This window comes from Epinephelus fuscoguttatus, linkage group LG11 (assembly GCF_011397635.1).
Source record: "Epinephelus fuscoguttatus linkage group LG11, E.fuscoguttatus.final_Chr_v1".
Classification (NCBI taxonomy): domain Eukaryota; kingdom Metazoa; phylum Chordata; class Actinopteri; order Perciformes; family Serranidae; genus Epinephelus; species Epinephelus fuscoguttatus.
The window spans coordinates 1,357,892-1,374,025 of record NC_064762.1 but is presented as its reverse complement, the minus strand read 5'-3'; the positions used below and the strand labels follow the sequence as shown (position 1 = coordinate 1,374,025).

General features: G+C 50.1%; 2 protein-coding genes across 4 annotated transcripts in view; one reads left to right on the top strand and one right to left on the bottom strand.

The window, feature by feature from the left end:
• Positions 1-16,134, top strand: part of LOC125896593 (NACHT, LRR and PYD domains-containing protein 12-like) — a 451,585-nt gene that overhangs the window by 92,057 nt on the left and 343,394 nt on the right. The window lies entirely within an intron of this gene.
• arid1b (AT rich interactive domain 1B (SWI1-like)) overlaps positions 1-16,134 on the bottom strand; it is a 41,910-nt gene that overhangs the window by 2,199 nt on the left and 23,577 nt on the right. The window contains exons 5-22 of one of the 3 annotated variants that reach the window (XM_049589243.1): positions 15,117-15,363; positions 14,882-14,956; positions 14,660-14,812; positions 14,206-14,572; positions 13,793-13,981; positions 13,062-13,225; positions 12,869-12,981; positions 9,968-10,090; positions 7,552-7,761; positions 7,231-7,450; positions 5,559-5,694; positions 4,178-4,350; positions 3,552-3,696; positions 2,920-3,036; positions 2,751-2,832; positions 1,834-2,578; positions 908-1,038; positions 17-671 (exon numbers count right to left, since the gene is read on the bottom strand). In XM_049589243.1, the coding sequence (XP_049445200.1) occupies positions 17-671; positions 908-1,038; positions 1,834-2,578; positions 2,751-2,832; positions 2,920-3,036; positions 3,552-3,696; positions 4,178-4,350; positions 5,559-5,694; positions 7,231-7,450; positions 7,552-7,761; positions 9,968-10,090; positions 12,869-12,981; positions 13,062-13,225; positions 13,793-13,981; positions 14,206-14,572; positions 14,660-14,812; positions 14,882-14,956; positions 15,117-15,363 (4,045 nt within the window). The remainder of the gene's footprint in view (positions 1-16; positions 672-907; positions 1,039-1,833; positions 2,579-2,750; positions 2,833-2,919; positions 3,037-3,551; positions 3,697-4,177; positions 4,351-5,558; positions 5,695-7,230; positions 7,451-7,551; positions 7,762-9,967; positions 10,091-12,868; positions 12,982-13,061; positions 13,226-13,792; positions 13,982-14,205; positions 14,573-14,659; positions 14,813-14,881; positions 14,957-15,116; positions 15,364-16,134) is intronic. The other 2 variants (XM_049589246.1, XM_049589244.1) reach the window with 2 other exon arrangements.

The following is a 16,134-nucleotide window of genomic DNA, read 5'->3' as shown; positions in this document are numbered from 1 at the left end:
TCCTCGAAGTCTTTACCTTCTTGGCTTTCAGGTGGCGTCTCCTCTCCGGCTGGTGGGCTCCTCTCCTCCACCTCCTCCTGCCTGTCACCTCCTCCCCCTGTCTCCTGTCTCCTCCCCTCGTCTCCTCCCCTCCTCCCGTCCCTCTCCCCTGTCTGAATGTGAGCGGTGGAGTCTCCTCCTCCGGCCTTCCAGTGCAGGAGGCCGCTGATGAAGCCGTTGGGTCGGCGGAGCTCGGCCCAGCGCTCCTCCACCTCCTCCCACTCCTTGCCCTCCTCCTCCACCTTGATTGGCAGCTTGTCGTACTTGCTTGCCTGCAGGGGGCGGGGCTCTGCCTGCTCCTGGTGCTCCTCCTTCACAACCTCCGCCTCCTCTTTGACGACAGGTTCGCTGTCTTTCACCTCCTCCTCTGTGTCAGGAGCAGCTGTGAGCAGCACCTCCATCCTCTCCTCCATCTCCTCGATCAGCCTCCTCGGTGTCCTCAGCTCCTCGGCTGATGGGCCGTCAGCTGGTGGCTCCCTCAGCACCTCCTGCTGCTCCTCAGGGGGGTCAGGCAGGGGTCCCAGCAGGGTCCTCTGGCCCTCAGTTCCCACCTCGTACTCCTCCAGGATCCCGAAGATCTGGATGAGGCAGCGGCGGTAAAACTCCACGATGAGCTCCAGGAAACCAGGCAGCTGCAGGAGGACAGGAGGGGGAGAGGAGGAAGAGGACAGGAGACAGGTGGAGGACAGGAGGAGGACAGAAGGACAGGAGGGGGAGAGGAGGACGACAGCTGAGTCATTATAATGTATTAACTGCAGCTTTACATTTGCATTAAACTGTGAGGTGATAATTCTTCTTCTACACTTTATTAAAATGTTACATGTAAATAAATAATAAACATCAACGTGTGTGTGTGTGTGTGTCTGACCTGTGTGAGGCTGAAGGAGCCCACCGTGCTGTCGTCATACAGCAGGATATTGATGGTGTCCAGAGCCCAGCTGCTCTCTGCCAACAGGCCCGACTTCAGTGACATCATCACCCGCCACGCCTCTGGGGTTCCTGATTGGACGAAATCGATCAGAGAACGTCAGAGTCACAGAGAGACGTGATGTTGGTTTGTTATGTGACCGCAGGAAGTGTCGATGTCAGTGTGATGTCAGAGGTGTGGAATTTGTCTTGGCTGCATCGTCCACGCCCTCGAACATTTTGGAACCTCTGACACTGAGACCTTTAAACGCTGCTGACCCTGTGTTACGGCTGCTCTTTAGTCTGAACGGGAGGAAACAGACTTTGAAAACGATGATGCACGCACGTTCACTTCCTGATGAGGTCTCATCGACCAACACGTGTCCTTCCCTGATTGGTCAGGCCCGATCATGTGACCCTTTCCCAGAAGGAAACAAACAGCTGTGATGACTGACGGTTAATTCAACATGGAGGACAAGTTCCAGGCGATGCTGACCTGGCAGCTGCTGTGTGGTTAAATTCTGCATTTTAAAATGTTTCTACTGCCTCCATGCTACACGCACTACTTCCGTGTCGAGCGACACCATCAGCACAACGTGGAGCGATAGTTCTGGGTGATGATGGAAGAACTGGTGCCTCCTTTCATGAACAGTTTCACCGCCTCGTCTGTCCGAGCAGAGAAATCTCTGGTCTGACTTCTCTGCGGTGTTTCCTGCGACTGAACAACAAACTGTAGAGTCGACAATCTACTTCATGTTTACTGCGATGCCCCACAAGCGCGAACGGTCATGTGATGTGTGTTTTCAGTCATTTAAGCGTGGACGAGATGACACTTGTGTGTGTGGATGGAGTCTCAGTGTGTGTGTGTGTGTGTGTGTGTTGTCTCACCTGTGTCCTTGGAGGTGAGCCGGCGTCGTGGCTTCAGTTTAGGAGGCGTGGCCTCCACAGAGCTGGGGGGGAAGCTGACCTCTCTGTGGATGATGGGGAGGCCCTGTGTGGGTGGGGGCCCCGGCTTCTTCATGGAGGGCAGGTAGGGGGCGCTGTTGGGGGACAGGGAGCCCCCCAGAGGCCGGGGGAAGGAGGAGGGGCTGTGAGAGCGGGTCACGTGGTTAGGGACGGTGGGCGTGGCCTGGAAGGAAGAGGGGGGCTGTCTGGAGGGCAGGGGGGGCATGGAGGGGGAGGAGGAGGAGGAGTGTGGGGGGAATGGGGGCTGGCGTTGTCCTGGATGACTGGGGGGCCACTGGCTGTCCTGGGGGGCCCGGCCCTCCTGGTCGTCTCCTCGGCCCATGCCGGGGTAGGGGGGCCCCTGGCCCTGCCGGCTGTACGTGTAGCCCATGTCTGTCCTGGGGTGCCACATGTTGGGCTGCGGCCCCTCCCCGGGGCCCCCGGACACCGCCGGTGGTCCTGAGCCCATCATGCCGTGCTGTGGGGGGCCCTGCCGGTCCCGGGCGTATGGGTACGGGTACTGGCCCTGCACCGGCCGCCGCTCGGGGCCCATGTAGCTCCCACCGCCTCCTCCACTGTAGGGGCCGAACATGTCGGGCTGCTGGGAGCCAAACTGCTGCACCGTGAACGCCTCGCCTTCATGACGCTTCGCCGGGGGGTAAATCCCCTCCATCGCACGCTTGTAACCCTGCAAGACAGAGCGGAGGGAAAAGACGAGCTCACACAGGTTCATCAGGTTCCTTCATGACGTCGCTGCTCAGCTCCAACAATAGCGGAGGACGCTGTTGTCGTGGTGGGCGCCACAAATAAAAGAATGTGTGAGAAACCCTGTGAAGTTTATTCTGTATCAGAGAGCTCACCTGCTGCTGAGGGTACAGGGGCTGATGGGAAGTGTAGGCCATGCCGTGAGGATACTGCTGCCCGTAACCGTCGTGTCCGTGTCTGAAGACAGCGAGGACAAATCATTGACACACAGCGTCGAGACAAAACGTAAAATACACTCTGACAAAAGACGAGGTGTCCTCTCACCTCTGGTGGGGGTATCTGTTGGCGGGGTACATGCTCGACTCGTTTCCAGATGGACCCATACTGTTCTGACCTCCAGGTGGCGCCATGGCTGCGTCTGGTCCCATCACGTGATCTGGCCTGCGAGACAGAAGAGACGACAGGAAGTTGAGTCTTTGAATCAGTTGCAAATATTTGTTTCAATTCAGACACAAACAAGCTGTTTGTATAATTCATCAGCACGAACATGAATTATTGATCGTTATGGGAACGAACAGAAAAACACTTTTTACATTTTTTATAGATGTTTATTTTTTAGCACAAAAAAATATTTGAAAGTTTTCTGTTTTTTTCACAATTGCAGCTCAAAAATCCCTCAGCTGATAAAATATCATGTTTAAACTGTGTGTCGGCGTCTGGACTCATTCTGGAGGAACTGTACAGACACATGGTGCTGTACGCGTCACCTTAAACAGCTGGATCGCATGTTCCATCGGTTTCTGTTCAGTAACTAAACCTGAACCAGAGTTCCAGGAACACATCAATAGAAATGTTACAATGATTTACAGAAGCACGCAGACGTAGGAATGATGTTTAGACACCGACAGAACTGATCAAACACAGCGAGCCCTCGGACGCTCTGACCAGGATCTTACCTCCGTTCGTAGCCGGGGCCATAGGGGTACTGGGGCCTGGGGCCCATCCCTGTCAGGGGCCCAGAGGGCGGCCCACGGGGGTACATGTCCTGCATGGCACCGCTGGGCATCTGACTGGGACCAAAGGCCTCGCCGGGCCCCGGACCTGCAGAGGAACAGGTGAAGACACATCACGTCATTTAGGAAAAATAAAAAAGGAAACTGAATCATCAATAAATATTTATTTTTGTTATTTATTTTATCACTGTGTTATTTAAGTAAATTATTTTGATGGTCTGTGAGGAGGAAAATGTAAAAACTGAGTGAGGTTTTATAAACTGCTCAGTGGTGATGTAACGTGTGTGCAACATGAGCTATTAACAGCCCTGTGTTAAGAGCCAGCTGAGGGTTTGTCCAGCAGGGGGCAGCAGAGCACAGTGACTGCATCTGAATACAGCACACACACTTTGAACTGTGTCAGGACCAGAACGCTGCAGCAGCACCTGATGATAATAACTATCTAACATGAACACTGTGGAACGCTTCATGTGTTTTAATTAATCTAAGGTTTGTTTTCTATAAAATAATCGTACTGACTCACAGATGTCACATTCTGCAGTTCTCTACAGTGTCTCTCTGCTCCTCACCTTTCCTCGGTCCTCCGTACGGGTCTTTGTTGGCATCGTACTGCATCCTCATCGAGGGGTCTGTAGGGCCTCCGCCCTGCTGGTAGGGGGCGCCGCCGGGGCCTCGCTTGCTGTGGAAGGCTGGATCGCTGCCTTCAGAGAACGGGTCCTGGACGCTCACCCCGACCATGTTCCTGAGACAGAAACCACAGCAGAATATTAACGGCCTTTTTAAGTAAAAGTTTCTCTCTCTCTGGAGTCTGAAACTAAAATTGACATCACAGAAACATGAGTTAACACCTTGTGCTTTTTACACATGGATGGCGCCGCAGAGCCGCCACAACGTCCTGTCTTTGCACCTCCTTTACATGTTTACACAGAACCAAACAACAGCATCACCATGTGGCTCCAGTGTGTGATGTCAGACAGCATGATGACATCACAGAATCAAAAGAGGCGTGACATGTAACGTAACAGCGTTGACCTCTAGTGTGACATGTAACATAAATGTCAGCAGCTCTTTATAAACAATAACAATGACATCACATGTCAATAACAATCATTTAGTGTCCCTGTTATATGGCAGCTTATCTCGTCCTCTGCTCAGAGGGTAAGAAGCTCCTGGACCTCACTGTTTGAGTTAGCTGCTAACTGCTAACAGCTGCTGTTCTTCTTCTTTGAGTTAGCCACTAACTGCTAACAGCTGCTTTTTAGATCTCCCACGGTGGGTCGCACACATAATACATGAAAATGTCACACCTGTCCCATCCATGGTCTCATCCTGCTGGCTGTCCCTCATTCTGGCGCTGTTACTTCCTCTGATGCCGCCTTAAGCACAAGACAACTTTGTCCCCCCAATCTGTGATCAAACCTTTTATAAAAAACATCAAGGTGGCATGACGGCATGAAATTCCCGCCATAAAGAGGCAATGTGAAAGAGGGTTCTTGACAAATTATAAGAAATTCCCTCAACACATTGATGGACATCTCTAGTCCAAAATATCGTTACCTTAAAAATGATGCTTGTTTTGTCCCTGCAGGTGCTGTGTCTCATGTATTACTTTTAGGTGTGGTGTACCACAGGGTTCGATCATGGGTCCTCTGCTGTTGACTCTATACCTGCTCTGTTAGCAGCAGTTACCCACAGGTGTGACATGTTATGTTGATGACATCAGCTCTCTGTCACACCAGATTAAGGCTGCGTCCGTGTGACTTTCTTACAAAAGACATATCTGACATTAACCTGTAGATTCTGTTTTAACCAACAAACATCAAATGGTAAACTCTGAGCTGCATTTTAATGACAACAGAAGCTGATACAACATTTGAATAGTTTGTGATCTGTGCTGCTGAGCTGGTGAGTACCTCCTGACTGAATTCAGGCTTTAAGCCCCGCCCCTACCTGTTTCCAGGGTGGGGGCCCATCTGGCTGTGCGGGGTGGAGGCTGGGGTCGGGGGCTTCAGGTCTCCAGGGGCCTCGGTCAGGGAGCTGCTGCTTGACTGAGGGGTGTTGGGGCCCTGCAGGGAGCCCGAGTTCGCTGCAGAGATACAGAGCAGACAGAAAACCTGCTGAAATCGATGGTTACGTGTCATCATGTGACGTCACGGTGCAGTTATTCAGACGGGCCTGAACAAACAGGAGAAACCAGACTGTGTTTGTCAGTACTTGTGGGGCCCATTTTTGTGGGACTAACAACAGCTTAAATTAGATTATTAGCTTTAGTCTCCACATGCTCCACTACAGTTCCTTATTCTACTCTTCTATTAAGCTGTGGATACCTCTGACTTATTTCTTTGACTCTCTGTTATCTGTTTTTATTTCTGTCTTTGTGCTGCAACAACTGAATTTTCCAGATCATTCATTTTATCTTTTCTATGGTATAATTATTTTTATACGTGAAGGTGTCAAAATTAAAATTCTGCTCTGAACTCAGTTTTGACCAAATACGTCGTCACTGTGACTTTACAGGGTTAAATTACATGAACTTATTTCACACAGGTTTAATCAGCTCTGAGGAGAAACAGAGGCATCGTGGGAAACTAGGTCAGATTGAGGTCACTGGTGTTTACCGTCACACTCTCCTCCTCCGCCTGACGACTCACTCTGCTCCTCTGTTACATAATCTCTGTGTGTGTGTGTGTGTGTGTTTTCACACTGTGAATCTGGAACATTCGTGGCTCGGTCGTTCTGTTAAATCTAAATCTTCCTCACAGCTTCATTCAGACCTGATTTACAGACAGAGTCACAACACTGAACGAGGTTTGTCACAGGAAGTGATGTCAGTGCCAGAAAACAGCATGGAATTTGAGCGTAATGATACCGAGTTTTCTCACAGGCTGCATCACTGCTGGATTTTAAAACTTAATTTCAGTTGCAGACTTAAAGACGAATGACCGTCCTTCTCCTCCTCGTTAATAATTGTTCATATGTTAATGTGAAGTCACTCGGTTCAGACTCGAGTCGCCATAATGTTACAGAAACATTACAAAGACGTCTCAGTAATGTTACAGAGATGCTCCAGGTCTGACCTGCTCAAACTGCCGCTGTGACTTTTATGTAAATTACCCAAGTCACATGACTCAAGTGTTCATTCAGACGACTCGTTAAATTACCAGAACTGTGTAACGAGGTTCATGTTAATCTTCAGTCACATTCAGTCAGACACACTGGTCACCTGTGGGGACCACCGATGTTCTGGTGACGTGTGAGAGCCAACGTTTAGACAAAGTCACTTCGGTGGAACAAAATGTGTTTACGACAAACTTTAAATCAATAACTTAAATTAATTTAAAAAAATGACACCAGATGATTGTTTTAATCCCTTCTGGGGTCCCAACTCACACATTTCAATTTTTAGTAGTTATGGGTCCATCTTTACACATTTCTTGTTTTTAGTACTTGTGGGGACCACTGTCAGACACTGGTCACTGTACCTGTGGAGACAGCACTGACACCTGTCTTGATGTTTCTACCTGTACACACGAGGAAGAACTCTGATTCAAACCTCACAGGTGACGGGGTTGTTCATCACTGGTGGTGGTGAAGGTGTGGAGGAGAACAGGTGAGTGCTCACCTGGGGACGGGGGCTGGATCTTGGCCTGGAGGGACAGAGGTTTCTTGGTGTCTCCGGTGGGGCCCAGGGCCTCAGGTGGAGGCTCCTCCCCTCGCTCCACCTTACACTCGTAGGCGAACAGGTACTGGATGTACTGCTTCTTCAGAGAGCTGGCCGAGCTGCTGGACGTCCCCACGTTCAACAGGGACGACAACTCCCTCCACTTCTTGTTCTTGTTCACCTGAGGAGGAGGAGGAGGAGGAGGAGGAGGAGAGTAAACACGTTTCTCAGACAAACACTGGAGCAGGTGAGGAGTTAAACCCAGAGGAGTTGTTGTCTCACCATGGCCAGTCCTCCGATCTCTCTGACCGCCATGTACAGTCTGCAGAGGTCCAGAGGTTTCTTCCCGACGGCGGGCAGGTTTGGGACGGGCGTCCCCCTCTCGTCCATGAAGGTCAGGTAGCGGTCCACCCACAGCCTCCTCTCCGGCTCAGAGCCCATCTCGTACAGCCGGGTGATCTTCTCGTTGGTCATGGTGGCCACATTGGGTTTCTGCAGAGACCGAGACACAGAGACCACCGTCAGCTCCCAGGTTACAGATCAGAGCAGAGACAGACTGCACAATATGACCACGGATCAGCCAACATGGACCAAACCAGCAGATATACATCAGAATCTGATTTAAACCGTGACTCAAGTTTTTATTTTCAGGTTATAAGTTTGTTTAATAAAAAAGAGTTGATGCGATAAATGAGGAAACATCCTTTGTCTTATAAGTTCTAATGTAGCAAAGATTTAACTCCCAACTGATCAGCTGTTTCAGCTGTCAGCGTCTTCCTGGATGTTCCCATGACCATGCATTTTGTCTTTGACTCTAGAGAGCATGACACATGGCCAACACCAGGGCTGCGCAACATGTTAACACATATCGACATCGTGGTATCAGACCTGATATGAGTCTCAAATCTCATCCTTCTGTTAGTTCACTACGTACTTCCTGCGTGGTGCACTCATTTCCACAGGGCAGTGTCTCAAATCACACACTCTCATTTTGCAGTAACTGGACGTGATGACAGCTTTTTTAAAAACCGCCTCGGTTTTAAAACCGCCTCGGATGGTGGAACATTATCACCAACATCTGACCGCCCACACATGAACTAAACTTATGCCACGTCAGTGCTGATTAAAATGTGCCACCGTATCTAAGAGCAAGTTAGCTAGCTAGTGAGTGCTAATGTTAGCACTCATATTACTATTGGTGGTACCAAATCAGTACAGACCCAACAAACAGTAGAAATCTTTCCCTAGGAATTGGGACACCACTCACTACGTCACCGCGTCGGTTACATTCACGCATACGTAACTATTTTAAACAGAAAGCTGCGAGCCATCTACATTTCCAACCGGCATCTACAATGGAGTCTCCAGTTGAGTTCATCCTACTGATTGCGTTTGCCGCATTCATCATGCTTCGTTTGATGAACGACAGACGACAGGGGACTTCTGCTAGCTAGCTAACCAGCTAACATTACGAGGCAGCATAGTTATACTAGCTGGCGTGTTATCGTAATGTGAAAAGTCCAAGAAATTTGCAGAACAGGACAGATGACAGAGGCCAGATAGTGCGAGCTAGCTAGCTAGCCAACAAGCAACCTGACGACGGTAACATTAGCTATGTATAAACTTTTTCCCCGTCTCTTGCTCGGTGGTAGCCATGGTGACGTCTACCTCTCGCTGGCAAGTCAGCATCTGAAATCCCTCGCTCTGAAGGGCTAGTTTCATACCCGCTATCCCTCGTTATGCCCCCTACCCCTACACGCAAAAAGGAATTGGGACACCACTACCCCTCACAGGAACACGCAAATGTAGGGGTAGGGCCAAGGGGGGTATTGGGACGGGCCCTTAGTGCAGAAACATGTGGAACTATGTTGTCTCCAGCTGCCATGTCAGAAGCTGAGAATTCTGTCACGTAGTTTCAGCTATGTGACAAAGATGGTGACCCTTGAGGGCGAGAAGTGTCCGTCATTCCACACTCAACATTTGGACTGTTTTGAGCACACCAGTGGTACACTGTGTTTTCCCGTACTATGCAGCGTGAACACACTTAGAGCATGCCAAATATGAAGTGTTAAGTTCAGGAGTCTGAGATCTGAGACACACTGACAGTGTCAGATTGTGGATTTGGTTATTACAGTAAGATAAATTTGCTGAAGACTTCACTTCAAGACGTTACTGAAAGCAGAATATTGAAGTCTTTTATGACAGAGCTCTGATAACCTTTCACAACGCTGATGACTCTGATCTAAAAGTTGGCGACGCTTTTTATCTGAGAGGTTTTTAAATTTAAGAGTTTTTGCTGTTTTTAATGAGAAAGTTTCAGTAAACATGTAGAAAATCACATCACTGTGTAAAAACAGTCACAATAAGAAAAGCAGCTTTTGACCATCAGATGAAAACACAACTCTGCTCTGTCCAATGAAAACCTCGTATCTCCAAAAAGTCACACTTCTGTAAAATTAAAAAAAAAAAAGCTGAGGAAACTTTAACGTGTTGATTTCAACATTAACTCCTTGGTTTTATTTATAACAGTGCATTCAGGAGACGAAAATAAAAAATGATTCTGTGACAGAATCTGGAGATACGAGGTTCATCGGCAGCAGGAAGTGGGGCTCTATGGGGGAAGAAGTCAAAATGACTTGACGGTTTCTCGCCGTAGAGCCCTCAGAAATAAAAACACAGAGAAGTCTGCGACACTTACGGGGCTGGTTGACGTCTTGGACCAGGCGGGGCTGCTAATGCTATCACTGTCCTCCCCGTGACAGGAGGACAGACTAGCTGAGCTGGGGGACATGGGGGACGGGGTGGGGGGCTGGGACACACACTGAGACACAAAACATACCCACACACACACACACACACACACACACACACACACACACAGAGCCATGTGGTGAGGGGACGTCAGGAAGCACAAATCTTTAAAATACATAACAGAGAGAGAAATCTTTCTTCTTCTAAAGCTTTGTTTTCATGCACAGATGTTAGCGTTAGCATTTAGCAACTGATGGACAGTCGGGTTAATACAGACAGGAAGTAACCACGAGCTGGACCTGTCACAATAATTACATTAATAATAATAAGTACATTTATGACTTAATGAGACCAGCAAATATTATCAAGGTAACTTCCATATGTCGTATGATACGGAGCACTCCAGGAATGAGTCCTAAAACCTGTAAATCAATTAGCATGTTAGCAATTCCTGTTCCCTCGTCTCAAAGTCGAAGTGTTTTTAACAAGTTTTAAACGTCTTAAATCATCAAAAATTTCGCTGGCTTTTTGATGAGGGAACCAGGGCGACGCTAACATCAGGGTCAGACTACAAATTAACATCATCCCTGCAGCTCTCTGTCGTCCATTGCCTTTATGTCACTAATATTTTAGCTAACGTGACATCAGATCAAACGGCAGCGTTTTCCTGAACACTGTCAGATTCAGGCGCCTGAGCTATATCAACAGAGAGAAACCAACACTAAGACACAGTTTGGTTGTTTATGTGTTGTTTGGTTGTTTATGTGTTATTCATTTAGGTTATCTTTATTTTTTTAGATTTCAATGCCTGAATTTTCGTATGAATTAATAGTTCATAGCTCTTTAAGGGTGTACTCACATCATTATGCTATTTAGTGACGTGACATGGTCTCAAAATGAAAATAATACAGTTTATCACCATTGTTTCTGGATTATTATTTTGTGACAGGCCGTCCAGCAGAGATCAGACACCTCGGTAACGATAACAAGTCATCAGCCATCTTTTCTGCTCAAGTCCAGTTCTAAATATCTGATTCATAACATCTTCAGACTGAACATTTATTAACAGGTCACAGTTTGATTTTCAGGAACGATTCATGCTCCAATAAAACAGGTGCAGATTCTTCTTAAAGCTCATTAAAGTCTTTCTATAATGAGGAAACAAGAGGATCAGCATGTGGGACAAAATCATTTCACGTCAAGCTGCTTTAAACCAAATCTCATGTTCTCCATCAGCTCAGAGTCACAGCTCACAGGAGTCTGTACAACTGGGTCTGTCCTCTGAGCTCCCACTCTGATCAGGAGAAACTCTCTGACAGGGAGGAGACGAGAAACCTGAATCCTGATTAAAACCAAATCCAACTAAATATCAGGGACACAAGTCAGATTTCTCTGCCTGCCAGGTTCCTGTGAGTTATTCTCCAAAAACAATCCAGTAATCTGGAAGAATTTTAACAACCAACTGACTTTAAAGTTTCCTCGCTGTTGTCTCACATCTGCTCCGATGTCTCTCTGACAGCTGACATGAAATAACACAAAAACACACCGAAGCTTCGGAGCGGCAAACTGAGAGCAAACTGCTGCAGCACAAAACACGGAGGAGGAAAAATTAGCAGCGACGCAGTGAGGAGAAACTCCTCGACAAACTGCAGACACAAAGCAGCCGGAGAACTCCAGTCAAAGGCAAAGACGAGTCGTCTCCAGTAACCCCGACACAGATCCCAGATCAAGGCCGACTCCTCACTATACGATAATGAGGAGCGGTGAGGAAGGAGAAGTCGGAGCGTTCAAACCTCTCCAGCTGCCGAGCTGAACTCACACAAAACAACATTAAACAAGCAAGAGAAGAAGATGAGTGTAAAAAGGCTCTGTTGGCAGGAGCGGGTTATTTTGGGGTTTTCTGTAACACTTTCCAAACCAGCCAGACGAGATAACGACGGCGAGCTGCTGGAGACTAACTCATCAATACTGTCAAACACCTCCCGGCTGGAACAAACACACTGCAACTGAAAAGCTGACACGTCAATCAGAGTTACAGTTTCTGCCTCACAGTGCGACAGATGCTGTTTCCTGACGTCTGAGACGACTTCCTGTCTGCTGGAGGAAACAGTCGGAGGAGCTGGAGGAAACAGTCGGAGGAGCAGCGCTGGGCGTTTAAACATAGTAATCTTCATATCATTTTCCTCTATAGAATAAAACAAACGTTCCATAAACGTTAAACCACACGTGGCGGGGGAGGGGCGCTGATGCACCTTAAACACCATTTACCACCTGCCTCTTAACAGGAGAGGAGGATGAACAGCCAATCAGAGGACGACAGGCTCATAGTTTGAGCAGAACAACACCAGTAACTAAACGAGTGACACCGAAGCAAACACAGCGTCCACGACCTGCTCCAAGCCGCTGTCAACAACAACGATCACTCTGCTTCAACAGCTGTGAGATATTTTGATCTCTCGATGTCAACATTGCAACATTTATCCTGAATTTAACCAATCCTTGGAAATGCTGCACAACCGTGCAACTTTGTCCGATCGTTGCAGCACTGACTGATAACGTTCTGTCGATCTCCCCCTGGTCAGCTGCCAACTTATTCAGGTTTAATGTCCTGAAGGTGAGCGAGGTGTCCTGGAGATCACTCCTCATGCACACCTCATCAATCAGCCGCTCCTTAACTGAAGATTTTTAAGGACCTAAAATGTCTCGGAGGGTTTCAACTCTCTGTTCTCCATCTTTGTACGTGATGTAAAACTCTGAAGCTTCTGTTCAGCGGTGACGTTAGTCTGCATGACATGCGTCTGTTAGAGCTGACTGACAGAACGAGCTGTGATTGGTCCACACGACGTACCTTGGGTTTCGGGGGTTCGGCGGTGGCTGGACAGACGCCCTCTTTGCTGAGCTCTAGCCGCTGCTTTGCGTCTGGATGAGCTCCCATCCCGTCTGCTGACATCATCATGGGCCCTGGGGGACGAAGCACAAGGTCACTGACAAACCTCCGTCACACTGATTTGTGACGGCGCTCTGTGGCTCTGTGGTCGTACCTGAGGGTGGGGCGCTGTAGGGCGGTCCCTGCGGCGTCATTCTACCAGAGTTGCTGCCTGCCTGCTGGCTGTAGGGACCTCCAGGACCTCCAGGACCTCCAGGGCCTCCAGGGCCTCCAGGGCCCATCCCTCCCATCGGTGCCATGCCCAGGTAGCTACCCTGCCTGGACACCACAGAAGAAGAAGGGTTTAATGATTATTGTCATTATGGGATGTGATATAAGAAGTGAAGCAGCAGCTGTCGTGCAATAGGTGACAGGAAGAGGAGGGTGAGGAGGAAGAGCACAGTGTCTCCAGGACTTGTGCAGTTTGTGACAAAGAAGTGAAGACGATCTCTTTGTCTCAGTTTAGACCTCTAACATCCCTCAGGATTAATAAAGTGTCTGTCTGTCTGTCTGTGTGTCTGTCTGTGTGTCTGTGTCTGTGTCTCTTTAAGGATTGTTGATGAAAAAACAAAGTTAGTTCCTGATGAAGACACCACATCATCATCATCATCAGCAGCAGCAGCAGCAGCAGCCCGTCTGAAGCCATGCAGAACCCGTCAGAGGACAGGAAGTGGTCTGGTTAGTAAAACATCCCATAATATCTCTGAGCCTGACAGAAACTCATCCCTCATCTTTTTATAACGAGAATAAAACAAACGTGTTTCAACAGGTGGTTAAACTGTGACATCACAGCAGAGGTCAGAACATCATGTCTGTGCGTCTGTCAGGCTCCGGCACCAAACCTACCCATAATGCTCAGGGGGGGTCTGCACGGCGGGCTGAGGCTGAGCAGTGGTCCCCTGCTGGGAGTGGTGAGGAGGGTGAGGAGGGTGAGGAGGGTGAGGAGGATGAGAGGGATGAAGGGTGGGAGAGAGGGCAGGTCGACCGCCGGGCCAGGACTGGTTGTGGTAGGCTGGGGAACGAGCAAAGGGAGGCCTGGAGGAGGAGGAGGAGGAGGAGGAGGAGGGAGAGGGGGAGGAGGAGGAAGAGGAGGAGAAGCAACAGAAACGTAGATTTGGTGAAAACCGCTGACTCTCTGCGGCTTTGGTTCATTCTGCTTGAAACAGCTCGACGCCTTTTGATAAAATAATAACTGTTCTGGTTTTACAGATTCTTCCAGACTTGACCTTTAACCCCCCCCCAGCTCTGTGCAGACTCACCTGCTCTGGGCGACAGCGGCGGCGACGCTGGCGGAGGTCGAGGATGACAAGGAGTTGGCACTCGACCCAGCATTTGGGCCGACCTCAGGCAGTTTGCGGCTGGCGTTGGGCCCCGGGGGCCCCATGCCCTGCCCGGCGGGCTGTGGCATGCCAGGGGAGGTGGGGGCCATGGCACTCCCTCCGGCGGGGTAAGGTCGGCCCCCGGCACCAGGCCCAGGGCCGCGACCTGCCGGGGTGGACGGGCCCTGACCGTGCATGGGACTGCTGGCGTTCAACCCCAGACTGTTGGCTAAACCAGGACCCGGGCCAGGGCCGCTGTAGTTGGCACTGGGGGCCCCGCCGTAGTGGGGGGGCCGGGGAAAGTTACCTGCAGAGGGCGAGGAGGAAACGTCTGTGTTAAAGGTCGTTACTGTGAATCAAGGTGTTTCCTTCCACCTGGGTCACGGTGTTTTACCTGGAGGTCCGTACTGGCCGTATGACGCCCCCTGCTGGTAGGAGCCATGGTGCATGGTGCCCCCCGGCGCTGGGTGAGGGGACATGGGCGGTGCTGACTGCTGAGGGCCAAACTGAGGCCCCGGGGTGCTACGCTGCATGGAGGGAGGGAAACCTGCGGAGACAGACGGCGGTCAGATGTTTGAAGAGAGAAGATGGAGGATGAATGAAGAGCGAGGCGTACCTCTGTCCTGAGGCGGGGCCGACTGAGGGCCGCCGTCTGATCCAGGACCAGAGACCTGAGGGGTCAACTGAGGGCCTGAGGGGGCGCACAGAGACACGGTGTTAACACCTTCCTGTATGTGCTGGTCTCCATGACAACCAGTCAGCATGATGTCAGACTCAACACTGACTTCACAAAGACACGTGAAAACACACTGATGAGCTCTGAGAGACAGGAAGTGACATCATCACCCTACCTGGTCCACTGGTGGCGGGGGACATCGGACCGGATCGTGATTGGCTGCTGGACCCAGCAGGGGACGGCGACGGGGAGGGCGAGGGCCCGGTGCGAGCCGGCGGGGGGAGTCGAGGTGAGACGTGAGGGGAGAAAGGAGAACGTGCTGGAGTCCCCTGGTCGCCCTGAGCGCTGCCGGAGCCCGACGCCCCTGAACTCACCGCCGCCTCGGTGCCAGTGGGCAAGTCATCGATGGAGCCGGATAAATCCTGGAACACAGACGAAGACACGGCCGCTGCTGTTAATTTATTCATGTCTTTATTTCACTGAGTCAGTAATCAACACGTCTGTTTAGACTCAAACTAACTGAAATTATTTTACTTTCATTCTTCAGTGTTTTATTTTCTGACTGGTCGCTGAGGCCCAGTCCCAGTCCCAGTCCCAGTCCGGCCCCCTTTGGCCCTACACCTGGTTCTGCAGGCCCCCCACTGAGTCGTGGCCCTTTAGAACAGAGGTGTAACATCTTCACGTAGGGACGCCACTCATTACGCCATCAGTAGCATTCAGTAGACTGATGTGTTTTATAAAGTGTGTGTGTGTGTGTGTGTGTGTGTGTGTGTGTTTCTGCTCCTTCAGGGAGGAAACAGAACAACATGGGGAGGTTCTCTGGGTCCATGAGGAAGAGGAGCAGGTGATGAAGAGAGGAGAGGAAAAACCAGTGGAGACAAACGAAGAGAAGAAGAAGAGGAGCACTGCACTGAAATCTCCCATCTGCCCCTGGGCCTGGAGCCAGCCAATCACAGCGCAGCAGCCCATCCTCCCTCCCTCCCTCCGCCCCTTGCCAACAGCCCGGCCAATCAGCTGCTGCGCTGCATGTCTCTCACACACACACACACACACACACACACACACACACACACTCCTGGTGTGTGTTCTAATTATAAAGAGTGAGCCGCAGAGTGTTTGTCTGCAGCCTCTATCGACCTTCTCCTCCTGCTTCACCTCCTCTCCTCCCTCTCCTCCTGCTTTACCTCTTTCAC